Source organism: Heliangelus exortis, chromosome 1 (assembly GCF_036169615.1).
Source record: "Heliangelus exortis chromosome 1, bHelExo1.hap1, whole genome shotgun sequence".
In the NCBI taxonomy this organism is placed as follows: Eukaryota; Metazoa; Chordata; class Aves; order Apodiformes; family Trochilidae; genus Heliangelus; species Heliangelus exortis.
In genome coordinates this window covers 136,516,160-136,539,451 of record NC_092422.1, presented here as the reverse complement: position 1 = coordinate 136,539,451, position 23,292 = coordinate 136,516,160, and the positions used below count along the sequence as shown (strand labels likewise).

General features: G+C 43.9%; 1 protein-coding gene across 7 annotated transcripts in view; it reads left to right on the top strand.

The window, feature by feature from the left end:
- The first annotated feature begins 5,602 nt into the window (after positions 1 to 5,602).
- Positions 5,603 to 23,292, top strand: part of DENND5B (DENN domain containing 5B) — a 112,977-nt gene continuing 95,287 nt past the window's right edge. For 3 of the 7 annotated variants that reach the window (XM_071769109.1, XM_071769082.1, XM_071769071.1), the window contains exon 1: positions 5,605 to 6,011. In XM_071769109.1, the coding sequence (XP_071625210.1) occupies positions 5,900 to 6,011 (112 nt within the window). In that variant the 5' untranslated portion in view covers positions 5,605 to 5,899. Of the gene's footprint in view, positions 6,012 to 23,292 lie in introns of all 7 variants that reach the window. The other 4 variants (XM_071769101.1, XM_071769092.1, XM_071769054.1 and 1 more) reach the window with 3 other exon arrangements.

The window sequence follows — 23,292 nt, the reverse complement described above, 5'->3', positions numbered from 1 at the left end:
GTCAAGGAAAGAGTAGGGTGGTGAAGGACACAAACCCCTGGAAATGGGGCATGGTAACTGCTGGCCTTTTCCGGGAGATATTTCTGAGGTGATGTTCATAGTCCATGTGACCTATTGTTCTGGGATGTTATTCCTACTTCCCCTCTGTGATCTGAACCCTTGAGAAGGATGATGGAGGCTGGGAGGGGATGTTGTGAGCACAGGAGATGCAGACAGCTCTGAAGAGCAGGTTTCTCCTCAGGAGAAGGCTGAGCTGCATCCAGTGACACCCAGCTTACAGCACAACAACCACACAAATTCTGTCCTTGACCATGCAGTAGGAAAAGTTTTCTGGTGGCAAACTGGATGTTCCTACCAAGGAGGCAGACAAGACCACAAATGTTTTTTTTGTGAAGGAGTGAGGGAAGGGGGAGAAGGTACCATTAGCTATTAAATCATTTCAGTTGCCTTGTGAAACCTCTCCCCCAAGGATCCTCTCTGAAAGCAGATAAAAATGGAATGTGTCTATATGTGTTTGCAATGCAAGGGCATGTGCATGATGTACATAAAATGCAGTGAACTACAATAGGGGATTAGAGATTTTAAGCCTTTAAATTTTAAATCATGGAAGCTTCAGAGATCCTGTGGCAGAGATGCAGGAAAGAAGTCATCTTTTACTTTGTTATCTATAATTCTGCTGTATGAATAATAATTACACAATGTGACTGAGGAAAGCTGTGTGCTTTTATTCAAGCTTAATCTTTATAGATATGAGGCCAGTATAGAAGATGAGCTGCTTGCTTTAATGGTATTATAATTTGATTTAATATTAAAATATGTGCCTGCAGTACCTACTTTCTAAGCAATGATGAATTGCACTGGAGGAAATGTTCTTTGCTTTATGTCTTCTGGCTAGTGATCTGGTTTATTTGGTTTAAAGCCCTAAGGCAGCCAATACCTTTCTAATGCTTTAAGTAGTCTACTTGGATAAATTCAAAGAATAAAAATTGCTTTCTTTGTCAACCTTGTTATAAAATCATCTGCTGTTGTTGTTTTTCTTCCCGCTTCTACTATATGCTCTTCTCTGCTTTGTGCCAGAATTCAACTTTGATTTTCCAGTCCATCCTTATCCCATTTCTTTCAGCTGACCATTCACACTTACCTTCTCATGCAGCAATTCACAGCACTATGAACTGCTCAACTGAAAGTCAGCCCTAAATAGGTCTTCTGAGCACTGCAAACATCCCTACTGCAACTCAGCTGTTTTCCCTCTCTTCTACCCTACAGCATCTCATGACCACATAGGCATTTGAGCAAAACAGGAGAGGCTTTCAATGGAAAATCAGTGTGGCCTGGCAGCTGGTGAAAGATCTTCCACAGAGCAGTGTGAAGGAGTCGACCCATCCATCACCAGCAGCGTGATTTCCAATTCATTGAAGAACACTGAAGAAAATAAAAGGCGAATCAACAGTGTCACAGCAAGAAGAAGGGATGCAGCCTTTAAATAGCAGGCTTTTTCCACCACTCTGAAGCATCAGACATGGGCTCCTTGCAGCAGCAGGACAAAGAGCTTGACAGGCCTGGGGTCTGGTCTTTTATGGCAGTTCCGAAGGGCAGGGGGGGGCTGACATGCTTGTTAGCATTCAGCTAACAGGTTCTGAGAAACAAAGGCTTGCTGAGAGGTTAAGGAGCAAGAAAGCTGAACCAACTGGATATTGAGATAAATATTCGCTGCAACTGAAGACAGAGATACGTAAGGAAGAAGAACAAATCCACCAAGCCAAAAGCCTTTCCCTTGCTGTGTTGCACCACTGGCAATCCAGCTGGTGATGGGACAAAGCTGCTGCCGCAGGAGAGTAGATCAAAGCAAAAGGTCCCAGGCAGATGTGGTCTATGCTAGTAAGTTTTCTGTGCTCATCCTGCTCTGAAAATCTCAATACTACCTTATCCCTATTCCTTGGAGAAACATTAAGAAGCTCCTAGTGCTCTGACACTGTTTTGTGCTCAACTGTGCCAGAGACGAGCCTTAACTCCCCAGGATTATTGTTAATATGCTTTCAATGGGCCACATCCAGCCCACCCATGCCCTTTGGGGAGCTTTAACACCCTTTGCTGGTGAAAGGAAAAAATAATCATAATCCCATCCTGTTACCTCTGATCATCCCAGATGTGACTCAGAACAATCCTATCAGTCACTGCCTCTTCCCAAACTTAAATGCTTTTCCATGGCATTTGGCTGATTAGTATATGCAGCAATTCATAATGCTTTGGGGCCTCACCCTTGTTATTCTCTTGCTCTTGCAAATTTCACAGCTCCTTTGTGGACTTGCCTGTTACTGCTGCGAAATTTAAGCAATTGATGTTACAAGTAGAGCAGGAGTGTTTGGTTTGTCTCTAAGGCAGGGTAGTCCTCTAAATAGGCACTGATGACAGGGCAGGGTGCATTTGGATGATGAAAAGCCAACCCAAAAGCCTAGGTTCTGGGGAAAAGTAGTGCAAAGCATCTCAGTATGGAGAAAAGGCAACTAGGGACCTTGAGAGAACAGCTTGATGCTTTCCTGTGCTTTAACTCACAAGACAGTGTGCACCAGGCGATACAGAGAGGTGCCATTGCACTTTTCTCACACACCTGATGTGGGATGACTTCATAGTGCAACAGGGCATGGGGTGGGCACAAAACCCTGCTGGGTGCTGTAAGCCAACAAAACTCAGTTGACTCTGCTCTGCTTTACAGGCTTGCTCTGGCCAAAGGCAAAGGTATTTGACACCTTTTCCCAGGAGCAGTAGTTTATACCTGGAAAGAAGAAGGAACTGACTTACAAGGGACTTGGTTGTGTTGCTATCCCTTTTGTGCTGACATAAATGTAGCTGAAGAGTGAAAGAGAAATAAAAAATTAGCTGTAAGTACATATCCACTATACTTCCTGGAGTGGAGGAAAGTATTGCCACCGGGCAGGAAGAACAGGGTCTCAATGTAACTAAAGTCCTGCAGCTGAGCCCTGAGATTTTTTTAATTATAAGTGATGATGTTGTCCAGTAAGCCAACTTTCAAACCTATTTCCACTGTGAGAATATCCTAAAATCTACTGATTCCTTAGGATGCAAGCCAGAATGGAGGTAAAAAGATGAGAGTGAAGATGAGCAACCCAAAGGCAGTGTGAATTGACTAATGCTAGACAAGCTTGGAGAGAAAGAGTGGAACAACTTAAATGGGGGATTTAGATAAGAAAAATCCAGACCCAGAGACATAACATGATTTATCAGAGTCCAAACACACTTGGCACAGCCAAGTCTGCTGGCACTGCAAAGGAGCTGAGTGGCCTCTTTGGGATTACATTTGTGCCCAGAAAATCAGTTGTTTTAGAAGAAGAAATCACTGGCCTCATAAAACTCCAGTAAGAGTGTCTGTGAGACCTGTACATAGAGGTGCAAGAGCTCAATGTCACAGCTCTTCCAGAAAGAGGAGTGAGTTTTTTAGATTTTAAACTTGCAATCTTGTGTATTGTGCTTTTTTCCCTTTTTTGATGCTATATGGATAGCTGATTTTGTTGAGATGGAAGTGGCTGTGCACTGAACTTAATTCAAGCAAAAAATACAGTCCTGTACAGAAAACAGCTAAACCAAAGCAATATGAAACCACCTGCTGCCCAAGAGAAAAATGTGAGGACCTGTGTGTTAAATTTGGGGCTATGGTTAGAAGCAATCCTATTTGAAAATCCTTTAGAGAGCCTGGTGAAATGTTTGTCTTGGAATTCCTGGAGCCACTCATGACATCAGGGCCTCCAAAAACAGAAGCCTAGACCAAGAGAACTAGATGGTGCTTCTCCACAGTAAAAGCAATTAGTTTTGAATGCAAGTCAGAGGCTCTTATCTGACCTACAGCTGAATAAGCAAATACATACAAGTTAATAAACAAACCAGACTAAATAAAATAACCTAGCTCTTAGTGCAAAGTCGAGAAAATAAATGGTCTCCTGACAAACTTGTATGTGGATCTAGCAAAGCTGAGCTTGCTACACCAAGTGCTGCAACCAACAGAATTAGTGATTGTGACAGAGGATTTATTTTGTTTTTTCTTGGATATTGGGGTGAGGAAATTGTTTCAGTTCTTTTCCACTTTCAGTAGTGCTACTGGAAGCTGAGAAGTAAAAGGGCATAAAACTCAAAGGGAATAAGAAAGCGATGCTGATCTAAGTTGCCTCTAGGTAGGAAGAAACAGTTATTCCACAAACCTCCAGAAAATGACCCATGCTGTATGAAATATCAAGTTCCCTACAGGCATTTCCTTATTAAAGGCATGTGTTGAATAAGGACAAACACAAAATCATAGAAAGAAAAAAATGTAGTTTACACTGCTGAAGACAACTGAAAGGGGTCATAAGAGACCACAGTGAGCAAAAGACAAGGCTATAATTATTAGATGCTGCAGGAACTAAGACCAGTAAACAGATAAATACAGAAGGATGAAAGTGCATATGGATGAATTCTGCAAACAACCTCCTTAAAATATACAGAGGAGAGAATTATCTGACATAAGCAGGGATGTTGGTAGTTTGAAGAAGGAAAATCTGAAAACATTAAAAAAAATCCTCTGTCCATTTAAAAGCAGGCACAGCTCTCAAAGGGATCTGTTGGTACTTTGGCATTGGGTAACAAGCATAGAATGGTTTGGCTTGGAAAGGACCTTAAAGATGATTTAGTTCCAAGCCCCCTGCATGGGCAGGGACACCTCCCACTAGACCAGGTTGCTCAAAGCCCCATCCAACCTGGCCTTCCTGAAAGAGCACCCACAACTTCACGGACAACCAGGGTCCAGCGTCTCATCACCCTCACAAGAAATAATTTATTCCTAATTTATTCCTTTTAACCTAAGTCTTCCCTCTTCAATTTTTAAACTATTGCTCCTTGTCCTCTTGCTGCACACCCATGAAAAATTCCTTCCTGAGCTTTCTTGTAGGCAGCTTCAGGTATTGGAAAACCTCTCTAAGGTAAGAGGGTTTTTAGAAATAGGGTTAAACCAATGCTGATTTCTTCCTGGACGGGGCAGAAGGTGATCAGATCTTAAATAAACTGGAAATGAAGCAACATGTTAGATTTTGCTTTTAATCAGAGTGCGTGTAGCAAAAAAATAGTTCCCCTTCCTGAAACGGGGTAGGATCAACATCGATCTCCGCAGAGGGATGGAGATCACACAAAAGCCATGCCTCAGCCCCTCCTCCCCCTCTGTCAGCAGCCCCTCACTGGGGTGAGGTTGTTATTATTGTTTCCAGATTCTGATCGGGAGAATTAAATAAAAACATTTCCCCGGGTAGGATGACCGCAGAAAACGCTCTGCGCAGCCCGGGTGCTGAAGAGGCGCCGTCCCCTTTGTTATTGAAATAAAAACCCGACCTCCCCTTACTCGCACCTTGGGGATGATGGCGGGGAGGAGGGAAGCTTTAAGCACCTATTGTGGCAAAGCAAGGATGGGCGGGGTGGGGGGGGGGGGTGTCTCCCGCACCCTCAAAACATCGGTAAGGGCCGCAAACATCCCGCTAATGCCCAGCAGCGGGGCGGGGGGAGGTGCCCAGGGTTTAAATGCCCCGCGGGGGCGGGACGGCAGCGCGGTGCCGCCCTTCTTGTCCCCGCCACCTCCCCTCCCGCCCCGCTCAGCTGACAGCGGGACCGCTCGGTGCCCTCTCTGTTCCCTCTCCGTGCCCGCCCGCCGGAGCCGCTGGCTGCTCGGTGCCCTCTCGGTGCCCACCCGCAGGAGCCGCTCGCTGCTCGGTGCCCGATCGCGTCCTGCGCGTCCCCGACGGGGATGTGGGGCGGCGCGCTGTGACCGTGCCACAGGCGCGTCCCCGCCGCCGCTGCTGCTGGTGCTGCTGCTGCTGCCGCCGCCGCTGCCGCCGCCGCGCAGAGCCGCGGAGCCGCCGGCGGGATGAGCGGGAGCGGCGGCCCCGGGCCCGGCGCGGCTCCCTGCCGCTTCGCCCACTACTTCGTGCTGTGCGGCATCGACGCGGAGAGCGGGCTGGAGCCCGACGAGCTGGCAGGTGAGCGGCGGGGCCCCCGGGGCCGAGAGCGGCGGGGAGGCCTCATCCGCAGCCGCACCGCTGCGGCTCGCCGCGGCCCGGCGGGCTTTTGGGATCCGCTGCTTCAAAATGTCTGCTCCCCCCCACCTTCCTCTCTGTCCCCCGCCCAAAGGAATGGGAAAAGGGTGGTCGCCGAACTGGCGGGAAGCGCGGGGTGGGAGCAACTTTGAAGGATGATGCATCCGCTGGGGAAGCTGGTAGAGCATCCTCTGAAGAGCAGAGGATTGGGGAGCGCTTGCTGGCCCCGGGATGCGCCCTGCCTCAGGTCGGGTTCCCCCGACCCGCCGTTGACCCCGGTCTCTAATGGGGGAAGGGGCAAGGCAGCCCTCGGTCGGTGCAGCGGGGTGCAGCTGGCGGGAGGAGGGTACGGAGGGTTATGGATTTGAAAGGGGGCTAATGACTGAGCTTTCTGTCGGGACTGATGCATTTTCTTTGCACGGGAAAGGGGGAGAGGCATCTGGGAAGAATGGAATAAATTAATGGAACAACATCTTTAATTATGCTTTATTCACATCTGTGTCCATTCAGAAGGAGTCTTTCTGCATCCTTTCTTTCCCCTCCATCCCCAAAAGGCTACAGAATCAAAGAACAAAATTTGTACTCTGGGATCAAACTGATTTTTCTAAAATGTGGGTTTGGAAGGGTTGTGACTGGATGTGAGCTGATTGTGTTGGGAGAAGGCAGTATTCCTTCCTAAACATCACTCGTGTTTAAATAAAAGGGACTGTTTAAGTCAGCTTTTTATATATAAAATTAGATTGACTGCAAGCTTAATAACGGGGCTTAATTACATGGAAGCTAAGCAATTCCTCACTGAGTTAAGAGTTTGAAAGCACTTCAGTGCACAGGTTTGCCCATCCCTGTGCATTCACACTGCAGGTCAATGAGCTGTGTGTGACTGAAGTTGAAGGCAGCTGTAGCTCTCAGGGTGGGCGCCTGTCTGGTGGTGGGATCCTGCTGAAGCCTTTGCTGCTGTTATATGCAGAAGGACCTCACCTTCTGGTTGTGTAAGAGAAAGGCTCGATGGTCTACACACTGATCGATGTACTCTGGTTGAAGTTCACATTTTTGTCACCCGTCAAAGAGGTGGATATCTGAATGTTCCAAGGAGCTATATCTTAATATGAGGTCCCAAAATCTTTTCTCTTTGCACTGAGCACACACTGGGGGTAGCCCTAGGATCTCCAAACAGAAGCATTAGCCAAATGTTCTTTAATCTCTGTTTGCTTTTTCACATCTACCAGTATGTTTTCAATTTTGCTGCTTCTAGTAGGAAACTCCTGACTCCTGAGCCAAGCTCCCAGCTGATGGTGTATGGGCTGGATTTGCATAATATGACCTATTGGGGTTGCAGCTACTTAAACTTTGAGTCATCTCTAACTATTCTCTCTGAAAAGACTATTTTTAAAGCAGTGTTGGCTGGCACGCTGTACCTTCCCTGATGATTACCCAGACCTTCAAACTTGTCTTTTGCTGATTTCTGCTTGGTTCCCCAGTGAGATGTGTTCTTGGGGAGTGCTGCTCAAGGAGAGCCTGAGTGTGGTGGCTTCATGCAGCATAGTGGCTCAGCTATAGGGCACAACTTCTGGGGTCACTCAGTAGATTTAGCTGAACTGTTCCAGCAACACTAACCAGATTTCAAAGCCTAAGAAGTCTCCCTCTTCTTTTTTCAGTAAAAGGAAGACGTTTTGGCACATCTGTGATATGTCCATTTAGAAAACCATGCAACTCTGAATAATTTCAAATAGAAATTGCCACAAGTAGTTGTCTTTAAAGCACTTGAGGCTTCTGTTTTTCCATTTTCCTTCCTCCTCTCAAGGGGAAATAACAAGTAGAAGTGCCTTTAGCTGGTTTAAACTATTCAAAGTCCAGCAGTATGGTTTGAGCGTGCAATAAAAAATCTGGTAATGCCAATTTGGGAGGCATTCTGAATACCTTGGAGAGTTGGGATATGATTGAGAAAGAAGTGGAGTAACAGAAATATGATGGGACTTAGTGTTGCTGCTGAGCACTGTTATATTTTTAGGGACTTGTGACGAGAGTTTTCTGCTATCAGCTGGGAGCTCAGCAGTTGGAAATGTTAAGGAAGAACAGGGAGTGCTGTGAGCCACAAATGTCATGCAGCTGTGGAAAAATGAATTCTGCTTTTAGGTGTAGTTGCAAAAACATTTATGTTAAAGTTTGGGGGGCGGGTGTGGGTGTGTCACAGTAGACAGGTGCTAGTGTGATCTCATCAGTAAATCTGTAATAGGTTTCAAAATCCAAGCTACCAGGATTGAGTTTGTAATCAGAATAGGTGGGGAGAAAGATGCTCAAGGGAACAGAAAGTTTGTTGTCACAGGAAACCTGCAAGGGCTATTTCTTTCTAAAAATGCTCTTACAACGTTTTGTAGAAAGAAATGATCCTGTTCTTTTGGTGCTGAATTATGTATCTGTGATCACTTTCCATCTTGCTGGCCTTGTGCTTAAAGAGCTTGTTGAGGTAAGTCATGGCACCAATGAAAAGTTGCTGTGACTTAACCTGCTCTGCAGATCATCCCCAATTTAGGAAAAAAAGTAATTAAGAACCTGCTTATCTCCAAACCTGTGAGTCCTTTAGCAGCCTGTAGACACAAAATGCCTTTCTCAAGCCAGATTTAGCTGAATGGGTCTGCACTAATGCCAAGTAGAGGAACATGGGGAGATGAGGAGCTACTTCACCACCCCAGGGCCTGTCCTCTGAACAAAGCAGAGGTTACAAAATCCTTGGGATTTTCTGCTTGCAGGTGGATTAGTGGTGACCAGGTGAGGCAGACACCCTGCTGGCACATGTGCCATGCTATGGAGCTACTGGTGAGTCAGCTCTGCTGTCATCTGGAGCTCTCCAACCTGTACCTGCCCTTCCTTGGGGACAGCCTGTGGCCCACCTCTGCATGAAGGCTTTCCTTGATTAGTGGCTTAACCCCAAAATCTCCAGGCAAACCCTCTGCAATTAATACCTAATGGCCTGGCATCCCTGCTCCACCTCCCATGCCCTCCCTTAAACAAATAAAAAAAAAACCTCCTCATTTATTGCATCAGACATGAAGTGAAATAATTTGATGAGGCTCTCAAAGGCATCATCAACCTTTTACAACTACCTTTTTAATTCTTATTGTTGTTAGGTCTGTTCACAAAATGAAATCAAATCAAGGTTCCAAAGTTATAAGGTCTTGACATAATTCTAGGAGTGACCTGCATTATAGTTCTTGTTTTTGTGTGTGGTTAGTGCTGAAAATAAATTTGGTAGATGAGAATTTTCCACCATTTTGCTTAAATTTTTATTTTTGTTTAGTTTGCATGTATGCTATTTTCTGGTACAAATCTTACCTTTTTTTTTTTTTTAAATATGAAATTGCTCCACAGCTGGCATTTCAAATGGATTCAAACAGTTTTTTAATTTTCAGAAGTAAAAACCAACTGTTTCCCTGTTGCTGAACTTAGTAGTGTAACCAGGCAGTCAGCAAAGTAGTGTATGGATTATAAAGCTGTCAAATCACTTGTGGCATTATCACAAAGCTCTTAGTCAAGGATGGAAGAAAAAAAATCTTTCTAAGCACTTGAAGGAGGAAAGGAAACTCTCTAAGGCTTCTTGGCACTTAGTAGTTGGAGAGGTCAGAAAAGAAGAGCAGACCATTTGATGTGAAATACCTTGAAAAGCATGAAAATTTCAGTATTGGTTTCTGTGCCCTATTGAAGTCCACTAAAATAGGATGAAGGGAGCTTTTCTCTCATGTTCAGGGCTGTTGGAAAATAGGTTTCTGGTCTCTTTCATCTTCATGCCTACTTCTTTCAGGTAAAGCTGTTTTGAGCCTATCAACCCTGGAACTGCATATGTTTAAATGAACTTATCATAGTAAATTTTTAACATTTCCTTAAACAAAAAGGCCTAATCATTCATTTAATTGTTTCTATTACATTTTTTGTCATACTATATCAACTTTATAAGTGTGAGTGCAAGACACAATATTTTACTGGCTGCAGTGGGTTTTACATTTCTCTTAAAGAGCATGCTAAATTTTGTAGGATTTGTAGTATCGTATACTATTTTTTAGAGTGTTGCAATGGCAATTTAGAAAAATAAAACAATCTTTGAGTCAATTAAAAGGAAAATGAAATGTCTTTTACTGAGGAACTAATTAGTGCTCTGGAGGGAAGTAGAGAGAAAATTGTGGTATGAGTGTTTTGTTCCCAAGTGGAAGGACTGGTCTGTGCTCTATTGAGGATGCTCCTGCTAGAGGGCCAGAGAGTTTTGGAGGGAAAGAGGATGTGGTAGGACAACATGGAAAGTGGGACCTGAAGGACCATATTGGACAATGACTTCTGTGTCTCAGAAAGTGAATACTGGTGGAGTTGTGGTAGCCCTTTTGCTGTGTGAAATGAAAAGCTTTATAGCTTTTTTGTACACATGGTCTGTAAAATATTACCTCAAGCTTATGCTTTTAGTAAGGAGATATTCTAGTTATTATATTTTGTCTAGCAACATATTTTGCACTGTCTAGGTTTGGCCATTATGTAAAGATTTACTATTACTGTCCCAGATATATGTATACTTTGAAGCCATAGAGACTTTCATTACTTTTAAGATTGCTTTTTTTTTTTTTTTCCCCCTCCCTCTTCATGACCAGTGAAGCTGACAGTGCTCATTGGAAACACTGAGTGTCTTGAGGAACATAAACAATGCTTCTACCTCATGCTGTTTCGCTATAAATATCCAGATATTGGTAATTAATTTTCCCCATCAGTGAAACGTTACCGTAGTACATAACATTGCAAATCAAACGCAGCATGTTGTAGTCTGGCTAACGGTGTTTCTTATCTAGTAAGTTCTTATTTTTGGAATGATGAAAGTCTTTTTAGTCCTTTTGTGTGCCTGGCACCTGCGCTCTCAATCCTTGCAGAGCCTCCCTGCAGCCCTCATGGTTCTCAGTCGCAGTTCCTTGGTGCCAAGTCACCCTGCAGTGCCAGAAAACTTGGCAACTTTACGACAGCAATACAAGATCTCATCCTCATGATGTTTTCTGAAAGTCAGTAATTAGGTTTTTTCCTAGTTTACTGGAAATCGATGGAAAAATTTCCCTTGACCAGGGAATATCTCAACAGTTGCGGTTCCTTTTTATGTCTTAGTTGCCACGAAAGAAAAGCAAGCTATAGGAGTTTGGGTTTAATTTTTAATACAGTCCAGAATTTTATGTAGCATATCTGGAGGGATTGTCCAGGTTAAATGACTTGGTTGAGGACAAGAGTGGTGCAGGTAGAGGAGAAGATGGCTTATGCTGTGCAACCTGACGAAAGTTACTTGCTCCTCAGAAGTAGTTTTAGGAGATTACTTAGGATTGATTCCTATAGGGCTTGTGAGAAGGACTGGACTCAAGCATTCCTCCTGCCTGCCTTAAGAAGTGATGCTTAAATGCAGCACTAAGTCTTCTGACTTTACGGCTGCAATGAGCAAGTGTCCTGCATGAGGGGTTGAATGGAGTGGCTATCTTGTGCTTTGTAAATTGTCATCATAAACAAGGAAATATTGGGCGTACATTTAGGAAACCTGCTTGATAAAAATCGAAGCTGGGTTAATATGTTGTTCATGTGAAAGCAAATCTTTTGGTCTTGGTCTGAGTAAGTGAAGTGTTGTGTTGGAATATGGAGATAATTTCTGCTTCTGTGTAACCTTGACTTGATGCTGAAATAGAAACAACGCTTCTGCTCTCTTCATCTTTAAATGTGGTGGCATGGATAGTTGCTGTAATGGATTATTCCTAACTGTGTGTGGGTTTTCTACCTACTGAGTAAAACCAGGATTCCATTGTAACACCACATAGATTTTTAATTTTTTAAAATAGAAATCTGAATTATAGGTTAAAGACTTGGCTCCTGTAGGAGAGCTTCTGCAGCCAAAGGAAACAGTACTTTTTATAAAGAATTGTCAATATTATTGACAAGCATAATTTCCGGTTACAATAGCCTTTAATAAGGAGCAGCTCTCTTGCTTATTCAGAAAACAGACCATTTGTGGGATTGCTAATGGCTGTGATGTATTATAATGCTTTAGTAATAGGGCTTTCATTCTATATATTTCTATATGCCAGAGACATACTGGCTTTAAATGCTCCCCAAACCTGGTGTGACTATTCTGTTATACATACACATATATATATATAATATAAATTTTATACTATATTACTTTAAGTATTGATTGGGTTGGAAAAACGTCATTATTTCTATCAGTCGTACTGACTCAGTAATGTTAAGCCAAAGAGAATTTATTGTACTTTTTTTTTTTTTTTTTTTTTTTTTAAATGCCAGATAAGCTGCTGTTTTAATTTCCACTTAGAAAGGTTAAACTCTCTTGCACTCCCGGAGGGTGTTTCGCTGCCAGCAGCTGGTGTGGAATCACAGAAGAGGAAGGTGTGACCATATACGAGTGGGGCTTTTTTACAGTGAAAATCCCAGTAGCTGGTCTGTAAGTGCTTCAGTAGGCAGGGTTTTTTTTCCTCCACATAGTTCAAACCACAGTAGTAATCAAAGCGCTGGCACACAGAGCAGCTGAGCTGCTGCCCTTTATAAGAACGACCTAAATCCAGTCCTAATCTTGTTCCTGCACATCAGCTCGAAGTCCCCGCTGTCCCCATCTTGGCAGCTTAGCAGTGCGGGGGATGGGGAGAGGAGAGTGGGGGTCCCCGGGGCTGCAGCTGCCCTCCTCGGGAAAACAGCACTGCGAGGCGAACATGCCCGCACCCTGCTGGGTGTCGGAAGGGCCCGTGAGCGGCGATGGTGTTCTTGAGCCTGCATGGAAGGTGAAGGTCCCTGTTTCCAGCAGAGAGTCTCCTGTGTTGATGTCTTCTTTCTTAGTGGTCCTGGCGTTGCTGGAGGATGGAGGGATCTCTGAGGGCAAAGCGATACTACTCCCCCTCCTCCCCCACCCCCTCTCCTCCTCCTGTCAGGCAGCGTGTGCCTGTGGTATTGATTTCTGTTTGCCCGTGAAGCTGTCCTGTCCTCGCCAGAGTGATTTACCAGCGCTGCAGGAGGAGCTGTGCCAGCGCCCTGAGGCTGCCCACAGCATTCCTGTGCCCGCGCCGAGCTCACCCTGGGGATGCTTCCAAAATGAGCTGCTGCAGGAGACGGAGGTCGAGATGCGTGCAAGCCAACAGGAGAAGGGTGTCAGGGTTCCCTTGCCTGCCTTCATTTACCTGCTTGTCGTGGGCTAATCAAGTTGTCCTTAATGCCAGCAGGGCCCTGGAACACTTTGGGAAGCTCAGAGCCAGCAGAGCCTCTGCGCAAGCTGATGCTGGATCTGCAGCTGGCAGGCTGCTCCCCACTGCAGTTCTGAGCTGCTGCAATGAGGGTTGGAGTCAAAGAGAAAAGTGAATGAAGAGGGGGTGTGAAGTAAACAACACGTGCACTTTGATCCAGTTCATGCTGTGGTGTTTGGTGCTATTTGAGGTCATGTAGGACCACTTACAAAGGTGGGAAGGTTACATGTAGCTTGTTTGGCCGTATCTTGTGGGTATGGAGAGGAACTGTGGCAGTCAACATACAGAAACCTGTGTGTAGTTTGTGAGTGCAGATAACCTAACAAAATACTTTTTTATTATGCAGATTAACATAAAATATGTACAGTAGAAAAAGCTGCATTGAGGAAAAAATTTGGTCAGGAAACTAACTGTGATATTTTGGTCATATTAGCTATATAGATAATCTCAAAAGTAATTAGGGAAGAAATGATGATGGGTCATTACAGTAAAAAACACAAACTGAGATGACTAATGTGTGATGGACTGCCGAGGTGCTGGGTGGAGGTATGGCTGTAAGAAGTTGCTGCTGCATAAGTGGTATGAAAATATAAACAACTCAATTTGTGCTCTTTGCCTGGAGTCCAAGATAGTTTTACTCAGCTGTTAGATCATTAGATTGTAACTGAGAGCTTTCTCAGTCAGATGTCTTAGGCCTGGTCAAAGTGCCTGTCTGGAAACATGAAGCCATGCTCCTTCAAGGTGTGGGGTTTTGCTTGTTCCTCCTTCCTCCAGATACCAACCCAGTCCATGAGAAATACATCAAGCAGATGCTTAAAGAGAGTATAAGAGTATTAAGCAAGAGATGCTTAAAGAGTATTCCTTTGCTAATATATCCTCAGGGTTGGGTAGTCTTGAGCAACTTTGCTAGATCTCTGTGACCTGCTCTGAGTGACAGTACAAAACTTAACTCTTAGGATATAATACTGTGTGAGGGGTGTCTGGTTTTGATGAATCTGCAGAGAAACTTTTTGATGGTTATTCTCCACTTAGAGAACAATTTCATATGAAAATGTCAGCAGTTCTTGTTTAGTGTTCGGAGTCAATGTTTAAATATGTCACTCTTGGAGAATAAGCTCCCCTCTCCTCTGGAGCATGAACTTGGCTTTGCTTTACAGTCAATTTATTTGTTAGGTTGCAATAACAATTCTGGGACCTGGTAGCAATGTTTGGGGGTTTTTTTTAAAAAAAAGAACAAGTTTAATATCAGAGTCAAATCCTGTTTCAAAGCTGCTTGAGGAGTAGGTTGCACAGCATAAAAGCTAGAAGAATCTTCTGTCCACCCCCTTCTTGGTGTTCTCATGCTAAAAAACTAACATGTGGCAGGGTAAGGGGGCTTAATCTGAAACACCATTCTGTATAAACAATGACAGGATTAAAAACCAAAACCAAAACAAAAACCCCAACAAAACTCGCAAAGCTGAACTGTCATGGGTATGTAGTGGCTGCATGCTTTTCATGGATGGCTGAAATTATTTGTATAAATTTGCATTTTCCCCTTAGCATCTCTGTAAACCTGTGCTCATTTCCATGCCCAGCTATTTTCACACACAGAGTGATCAGTGTGCAGTGGCATGCAGTGTAATGCAGTGCTATCTGTGTCAGCAGCAGCTACACTTGGGGAAAAAGCAAATGTCACTGTGGGTGCTCCTCACACAGGGCTGCCCAGGTGGAAGAGGTGCTGCAGGTCTCTTGTGACTGAAAGGTAAGAGGGCTGAGCTCTTTGTAATGAAACTGCGAAACCAAGCCCTCACTTAACTGGTAATTTTTCAATAAAATATTGATCAAGCCAAGCAGTGTGCTTTGGACTGACTGACCTGGATCCATCCTGACTTCAGGATGAAGCTGGAGTCTGCTGGGAGAGGAGGATGCTGCCATGGTCTAAATAGATGTTGCTTACACTGACTTTAGGTATCTTAACAGGTTCTGGAGCCCAAGTTCTCACTGGGCTGGAGACTGTCCAGACACAAATTAGGGCACAAATCCCTAATTTAGGCATGCACCTTTCCAGCTTTTTATCCATGTTGCTGCTTAGATGAATCCTTCTGGATTCAGATATCTTCAAATATCTTCTGCGGGGCCCTATGGTCCCCTTTGAGATGTTTTAGAAAAAGGAGAGAGATTTATTTTTAATTCAAACTGTGAGCTATTTGAGCAAAGAATGCAATATACAATTGAATAAATATTTGGCTTTTCATTGCTGAGGGAGGGGAGGATTTGCTGATTAGTTGGTTATTCACACAATACTATTCTTCCATCAGTATTCCCACTTGGTATTCTTGTTTGCTTTACACTGTGCAACACTCTGGCATGAATTTAAAATTAAGAATATTTAAATGCTTAAAAATAAAAGACTTTCAGCTGTGATGCTGGCTGGCTTGGGAGAGATGAATGGATGTTGCAGTTTCTTTTTTGCATTACTTTTTCTTGTGTGCATTTTGTGCTCTCATTTTGTTTATTTTTCTAGTATAAGGATCTAAAAATACACATCACCAAGCATTTAGGGCAGAATTATCACCTTTTACTTAAAAACAAGCAGGCAAACAAATGAACCCAAATGAACCACCCAAACTTTTGAATTTTTGTGTAATCACATGAAGATGAAATGACTGGTCATGCCTCACAGTGTTTAAAAACTGCCAGGTGTTTTGTAAGGTGACGGATAGTGGATGTATGCTCTGTCACAGGGCTTTGAAGCAAGTATTCTGCTGAACATTTTACCTTGTAAACACTTCAAGAATGTCAAGGCCAGGAAGAATGTTACTATGGTGTCTCTAATGCATCCCTTTTCCGGTGTTCAACCTTTGTTTCTAATGCCTACTGTTATGAATCTATTAAGGGAGAATATTTATCTCTGGAAATCGGGGTAGCAGCTATTCAGCACATGAATTAGATGTTAAACCTTTTCCCAAGATGATGCTGTTTAAGATGGCATTATCTCTGTAGCATTTGCAAACATGTTGACTCTCTCTGGCTTTAGCAAGTGTGATAGCAGATGTTGTTTGACTCTCTTAATTCAAGCAGGGATGTGTAGTCTAGTGTTTCTATCTCAAAGCAAGGCATGACAAAGAGCTAAAGAATCCTGGTGTAAGGAATGCTATTAAGTAATCATTTTTTCCTGCATGAATATGAACATCTGCACAGGGTAAGGCAGCTGTAGCTGTGGTCTGCTGTTGTACTTAGCAAAAGGGGAATGGTGATGGGAGATGTTAATTTTCACAATAGCAGTTGTGGTTAATAACTTACTGTGGTTTCTATGCCCGTGTCTTTGTTTTCTTTCTTCTGGGAACTGCCTGCAGCGTGGTAAGTTGGGACCCTTGTTGAAAATTGCTCAGTCTAACAGAACCTTAAAAAAAAAAAAACCCACCACCAAAAAAACCCCACAACCTCTTTAGCTTTATGTGGGCTGAACTTCCCATGAAAAACCCAGCCTTAATGAGCTCAGCCCCCTCAGCCCTGCTTTGTCACGGTCAGCAGGTGAGAAAGAGCTGAAGTCCTTGGCGTGAGTGCCCTGGCTGTGACCCAGGGGCCTGGGGCCCCGATTAGTTCAGCTCTTGTGCTTTCAGCAGGAAAAAGAATGAGAAAACATCTTGTCTTGGAGCCTGGATGTATTCATGCTCCTCGCCTTCAGGTCTATGCTAGTGCTGGAAGAGACATTCGACCAGGAGCCGGGGAGTGAAGGCACAGGATTAGATCTGTCCCATAGCTGAGCAAGAATGGTTGGTGCAACAACCCCAGTGGCATGTCCAAGATATATCATATTGGAGAGTGGTGTAGATCTGAAAACTATTTGCAATTCAAAATCTGTCTTGGGCTTTTGTTATTGGTTAATGTTTTGTCAGCACTTCGTGGCAATGACTTCTGACTGCATCCCAGCATTGCTTATAATGCACTGAATAGCTCAAAAGGGAAGCTGATGCTAAGTGGGAGACCATCTGTGTTGGTAATAGTATAGTGTTCTCACACTCAAAACTCGAGCTTGTGAGATTGTTACTGTGATCATACTAGACCTGTTTCCTTTTTTTAAAAAAAAAAATAAGTCAAAAAAACACAAGCACCCTAAGCAATCTGTATCCTTATCTAGGAACTTCCGAGCCCACAGATTGATCAATTTAATGTTGTCAGTGGTGAAATCGAAAAGATACAGGGTTTTTAAAGTTTATTTATTTGTGAAGTCCCTGCAACTAGACCAGAGATCCTAATTAACCTTCCAATAATACAAAGGCTGCAGGAAAAGCAAGAGAGGCCCCTCCAGGTGGGTAATCTGGCAGGCTAATTGGCAGCCACATAGCTGAGGTTGGAGCAGAGCCTGTGTTGCCTCTTGCCCATCTGCCAGGCTGGGGAATGAAGGGTGATTTGTGGCACTGATGAAGGGGAAGGAGGGGAAGTTCAGAGCTCACAGGCTTGTGTGAGCAAAAGGAGCTGCAGATGAGAGGATGGTGGTTTTTGTCCTGGTGTCCTGTCACGTAACTCCTAGTGCTCTTCACCCAGAGCTGTGAAACCATACGGCTGTGTTAATGCCACTTAGTCTTTCCTTCTCAGTCTCAAATGAAGAGTATTTGTTAGGAGAGCAGTTCTGCCACAGCTCCTACATTGTGATAAGAGGCAGTGGGGGCAGAGCTATGTTTGGCAATAAATAGGAATGCAAGGGTGGTGGTTTGCTGGTCCTTCCTCAAGATCAGTGAAAGGATGAAGGAGCGCAGCTGTGCTGGTGCATTTGCATCCAAGGGATGTGTCTATGCAAAAACACTTTTTTTTTTTTTTTTTTTCCCCAAAACACACTGAATGGGAGATCCAGCAACAGAATGTGCTGGGGAAGAAAATCCTCTGCTTTTTTCCTCCTTATTAAATCTTCCCCTTTCCCACATTTAAAAACATACCACTTCATCCTTATACGTTTACCAGTTCATCCTTATACATTATTGTTTTAAAAAGCTATTCTGACCTTTCCAATACTTTTAAGAACCAAGAACTGTATGCTATTGTATTAAAGTGCTAATGATGCATAAGGAGTCATAAAACTGTACTAAGTGCATTAAATTTTTAGTAACTCTAGCAAAAGGCACTGCAAGGAATGGCTAATCACCCTGTACTTGACTTGTCTTGGAAGTAAGTGGTAATACTAAGCTGAATCTGTCTGCTGAAATGGCACAGAAGAAGATGGCATTGGATTGCAGTGCCATGGGAGATTGGTGATCCATGCTTGATTAATCTCTTCATACCAAAGTGGCATCAGTTGGTGCTCCCAGCAAGCTTGTAATAGATGAGTGCATTAATGAGCTCCTGAGTAACTGAGACTATGCTCAGGGGCCAGGGGGAAATCAGAAAGGATAAATGGTGCTGACTCAGTTTCTCTTTCTTATCTTTCTTATGTTTTTTTTTTATAAGCTGTGCTTAAGTGATTCCACAGCAAAGGGAGCATTCTAAAGTTCCCTTCTGTGTCACTAGCAGTAGCAGAGCTGTTTAGTGTGGGTTTGATTGGCTGGGTTACTAAAGTCTTTTTGTTTGCTTGAACTTTCTCCAGCTGAAAAATGTTGTGATCTTCAGATGTGAAAGACTGACTCTTGGTTAGCCACTGCTAGACTTCTGGGAGTATGTTTGAAAGATGCTGGAGCCAAACCTGCCTCAGGGCTGTCCAAGTGGTCCTCTGAGCCATCTTCTTTGAGCTGATTCAATTAGCTGGTTGGTAAAAGTGTGTAAAGGTCTCTGAGGGCTGACAGTAATTTGTGGTCCAGAGAGTTTGGAAAGTATGCTAACCTTAAGAGAAAACATTTCAGGAGTCTACTTAGTTTTTGCAGGGTTGCTTATCTTTTAATCTTTCTGAATCCCTTTAATAAAAAAGGGATTGTGCTAAATGTAACCATACTGTTGCATTTAGGGCTTTAATTTCTGTTTTCCTTTCTTGTGGTGGCTTCCTGTTAATTGTCTTGCTAATGCATTTAAATTCTACTCCTTAAAAATGTATTCCCTATTTTGTGGGAGGTCATCGGTTTCACAATATTGTATAAAACTGAAACCAAATCCTCCTGTCTGCAGCTGCAGTGTTAAATAGAGCATCATTGTCATGTGGTAAGCATGGCTGTCAAAACACTTCGGGCAAAGTGGGTAACATGAACAGTTCTTCTACGTTAAATATTTATAGCAGAAAATGCAAACTCAGAAGGCTGCCAGCAGACAACATACTGCTTAAATACATTGCTGTGTTGGTGAGGGCATGAATCTTCATGCTGCAGCTTTAGGAGGAAGGCAGTGAGCTGTTTCTCCTCGTGTGCAGGCTCAATGGTGTAATTTTTGCTGTACATAAATATATATTCAAAGGAACTGGAAGTTTAAAAATGTGATTTGCCAGCCAGTGCCCCCCCAAAATGGTCTGTTCTCTTTGCCCCCTGCTCTTCTGCTACAAAAGTCATGACAGAAGCTCAGCACAAGCCCTCTCTTGAATGTTTAGCCTCAAGGGCTGGCACGCCTTTAATTCTGGTCTTCTGGTGCAAACAGGTGGTGAACTACAAGCGAGGAGAAAAACCATGTAATTAAATCTAGCACTGTAGTATAATAAATCTCCATTGTATTCTTTAGCTTTTTAGATGCCTTCCGTGCAATACACAATGGCTGTGATTAATGACTATTCTATTGTCTTAAATAATAAGCTGCAGCCTTCAGATAGGTGACATAATTTAGCTGTAATGAGCGTCAGCTTTGTGGGTTTGATCTCAAGGCTTTGAATTTCAGCGTCATTGCTGCCACGTCCTTGAGAGATTGCTTTGTGCTGAAGAAAACCAGTAAAGGGGGTTGGAGGAGGGGGGAGTTTCTCTGAGGGGGTGAAAAACCCAACCAATCTGTCACTCTGAGGACGCTGACTTTTTTGTTGTATCTCATTTTTAAATATGCAAGATAGAAGCAATTGGATCGTTCATAATCTGTACCAACTGTTACTGAGAGAGATTTTCTCTTTGGCAGAAGTATTCCTTGCTGGGAGGTGTCTGCTGATGATACCAGTGATGGGTGTTTCCTTTTGTGTGCCAAGAGGCACCAAATACCCGTAGTGCTTTGCCTGCTTTTCGATCCTTTCCACACCATAGCCCTGTCTGTCACCTCCCCGGCAGGCTTCTCTGTTTTTTCCTCCCTTGACTGTAAGGCAACAGCTCTTTGATACGAGCTCCTATCTCCTCACATTTCTCTTTCCATTGCCTGAGCTCAGCTGACACGGGAGAAAAAACCATATTCTGTTCCCTGCAGCTACCTGCGAAGAGCTTTCTCCGTCTCTGTGCCGTGTATCTGAGCAGCACTTTGGCAGAGCTGGGAAGGGAAGGCTGAGAAACTACAAAGGACATCAGACCTAATTATTCAGCTGGCATGAGGGCCTTTCTTTCCTGCTTGGGATGTTCGCTCTCGACTATGCGGGTAGTTTGACTGACATTGCGTGCTGACTTCAAAGCCATTGCACAGCACTGCAGAAGTGCTTAAAACCCAAATCCATCCTCCTTCAGGCAGCCTGGCCCAAAATAGGCAACCCTAACGGTAGGGTTTGGCAGGGCTTGTAAGTGAAGGGTCAACACAGACTCTCCCCCCATCATTATTTTTGCGGGGATGCGGGAGAAAGGGATTTAAAATCCCTCGCCCTTTCTTATTAAGTCTGACTCATTTTGTCTGGTTTAGCATTATGGTAGAAAGAAACATAATGGATTTGTTAGGGTCAGTGCTTCACAATGTGACGGTTGACTTTGATGGGCAATAGGGCCTAGTTTGGCACTCCAGACAAAGGATTTGTAGGTCTTGCAGGCTGCCATCTGTTTCTAAAAGCAAGTTTTTGTGGAGGGGGGATGCAGCTTGCATGCTAAAAAAGTTGTGGTTGTTTTTTGTTTTTGTTTTTTTTCCCTTGAGGACTGCTGAGCCTTTGTATCTTTTAATTTCAAAACTAAGCAGTTTATTATTAGCAGGACTCCCCTCCTGCCCCTCCCAGGCAAGTGGGACATCCAAATCTCATTAGTGATGTGTTGATGTCTTCTAAAATACTGGTATCTTACTAGTATTTTAGAATGCATGTACTCATCTTCCGAGTGCTCTGTTTTTCTATCCATCCCCCACCTGAGCTCTCTGAAATGAGACAGACACAGTGTCTGGCTGTGTATGTCTGCATTTATTCTGATAGGTAGGCATAAAAGGCATAGATTGGAGAAGAAATAACATTCTGCTGTCATTTGATTTTTTTTTCACTTGTGCTGAGTTTTTTAATCTTGTGCTTTCCTAAAAACAGAAACAAAATGAAACAAAGTAAATCATATTCTGCCCTTATAATCCAGACTGGAAAGTCCAACTTTCTGCAGTACCTCTTTCTTAAAATGGCCAGACAACCTGTGGGGCTCAGATGTGCTGACAAGTACCATCTATTTATGCACCATGTGTTAACCTGGCCCTTAATTGATTGTTTCTATGTATAACTACTGGAGGCAGCACAGGGCTGCTCAGTCTAGGTCTGGAGGGCAGGAAAATACTCTACTGCAGGATGTTTGCTTAGCAAAAATAATGAGCAAAGCCTCTGCAGTTTTCTTCTTTCAATCTGGAGACGAACAGGAATGCCAGCACTGATAAAGAGGTCCTGGCTCACTTGCTGGGCCTGCCCATTTATTCAGCCAGTTGCTCTCCTGGTGCAAAATAAGTTGTGGGGGAGCTGATCCAGCCCTTCCTGATACTGTTATGGTGCATTTTTCTTTTTTATTAAGTGGAGTGACTGGTATGGCTGCAGGTACACACCACGCATTATTGAACGTGAGGCTGGAAGTGCAATGCTCCCTTGGTTGTAGGATATAAATCAGTCTGCTGCCCATGAATGTCACCTTAAGACTGGTGGCAGCTAGAAGAAACTGGCACCTTTCATTTGCCCCCAGACAGAACAGCCCACATATTGTGCCTGCCTCCATAACCATCCCAGGCATCTCAGCACCTTCCTGCAAACCAGCATTTGCCATCAACACTTGTTCTTTGTTTCTGCTGGCTGCCAGCCATCAGGAGAAATCTGGCAATCTGCGTGGGGACTCATTCTCTCGTTGCCAGAGTGCTGTATTTCTGGCCATTCCTGGAATGAATCTTTCCTCCAAATTCTCCCCCCAAAATCCTGGCGAGCAGCATGGTGCTAGGGGCTGGCACGAGAGAGGCAGCTGCCTGCCTGCAGCTGGAAACAAGGCCATCAGCTGGTGAGAAGCATGACCAGCTCTGATTCCCTGCCCTGGCTTTCCTCACTGCCATGCTTTTTTTTTTAGGGATTTAAATGAATAAAATTGCTGCCTTTGATGTTGCAGCCTGGTTGTATACCAAGCTCCCTGCCTCTCTGCCAGCCTTTCCTCCTAAGTCTGTTAACAGCTCTTGCAGAGTGGCCCCTGACCACCTCTGGAACCCCACATCAGTGGTGTGGCTTTGCCAAGGTCGATTCTTCCACCTTTTCCCAGCCTGCGTGTTTCTTCCCTCAGGGTGGGACTCTTCAGGCTTCATCTGAGGTGAGGACAGCATCTGTATTCCTTGGAAATCCCATCCTCCAACACAGCAGGACAATTTTTGTGGAAAATGGTACTGCAGCTAGTGTGGACCACTTCTTGCAGCAGAAGTTCCTGTCTCACTTTCGAGCAGCCTCGGTCTTCAAAGTCCAAAAGTCATAACAAGCTTGGAAATACTCCAGATAAATACCTGAGGGCCAGAGGAGAGGTATTCCTGGTCAATGGGGGTATCGTAAATTACATTATACCCAACTCATACAAGATGACCAGAGCTCATAAATATCAGTCAGTCTGGTTGCAGGCTGCTTCAACCAATATGGGCTCCCAGGTGTTTTTCTGGGGAATTTTCATAGAATCATAGAATTGGCTGGGTTGGAAGGGACCTCAGAGATCATCAAGGCCAACCCTTGATCCACTGCCGCTGCAGTTAGTTTTTGTGGAGTTTAA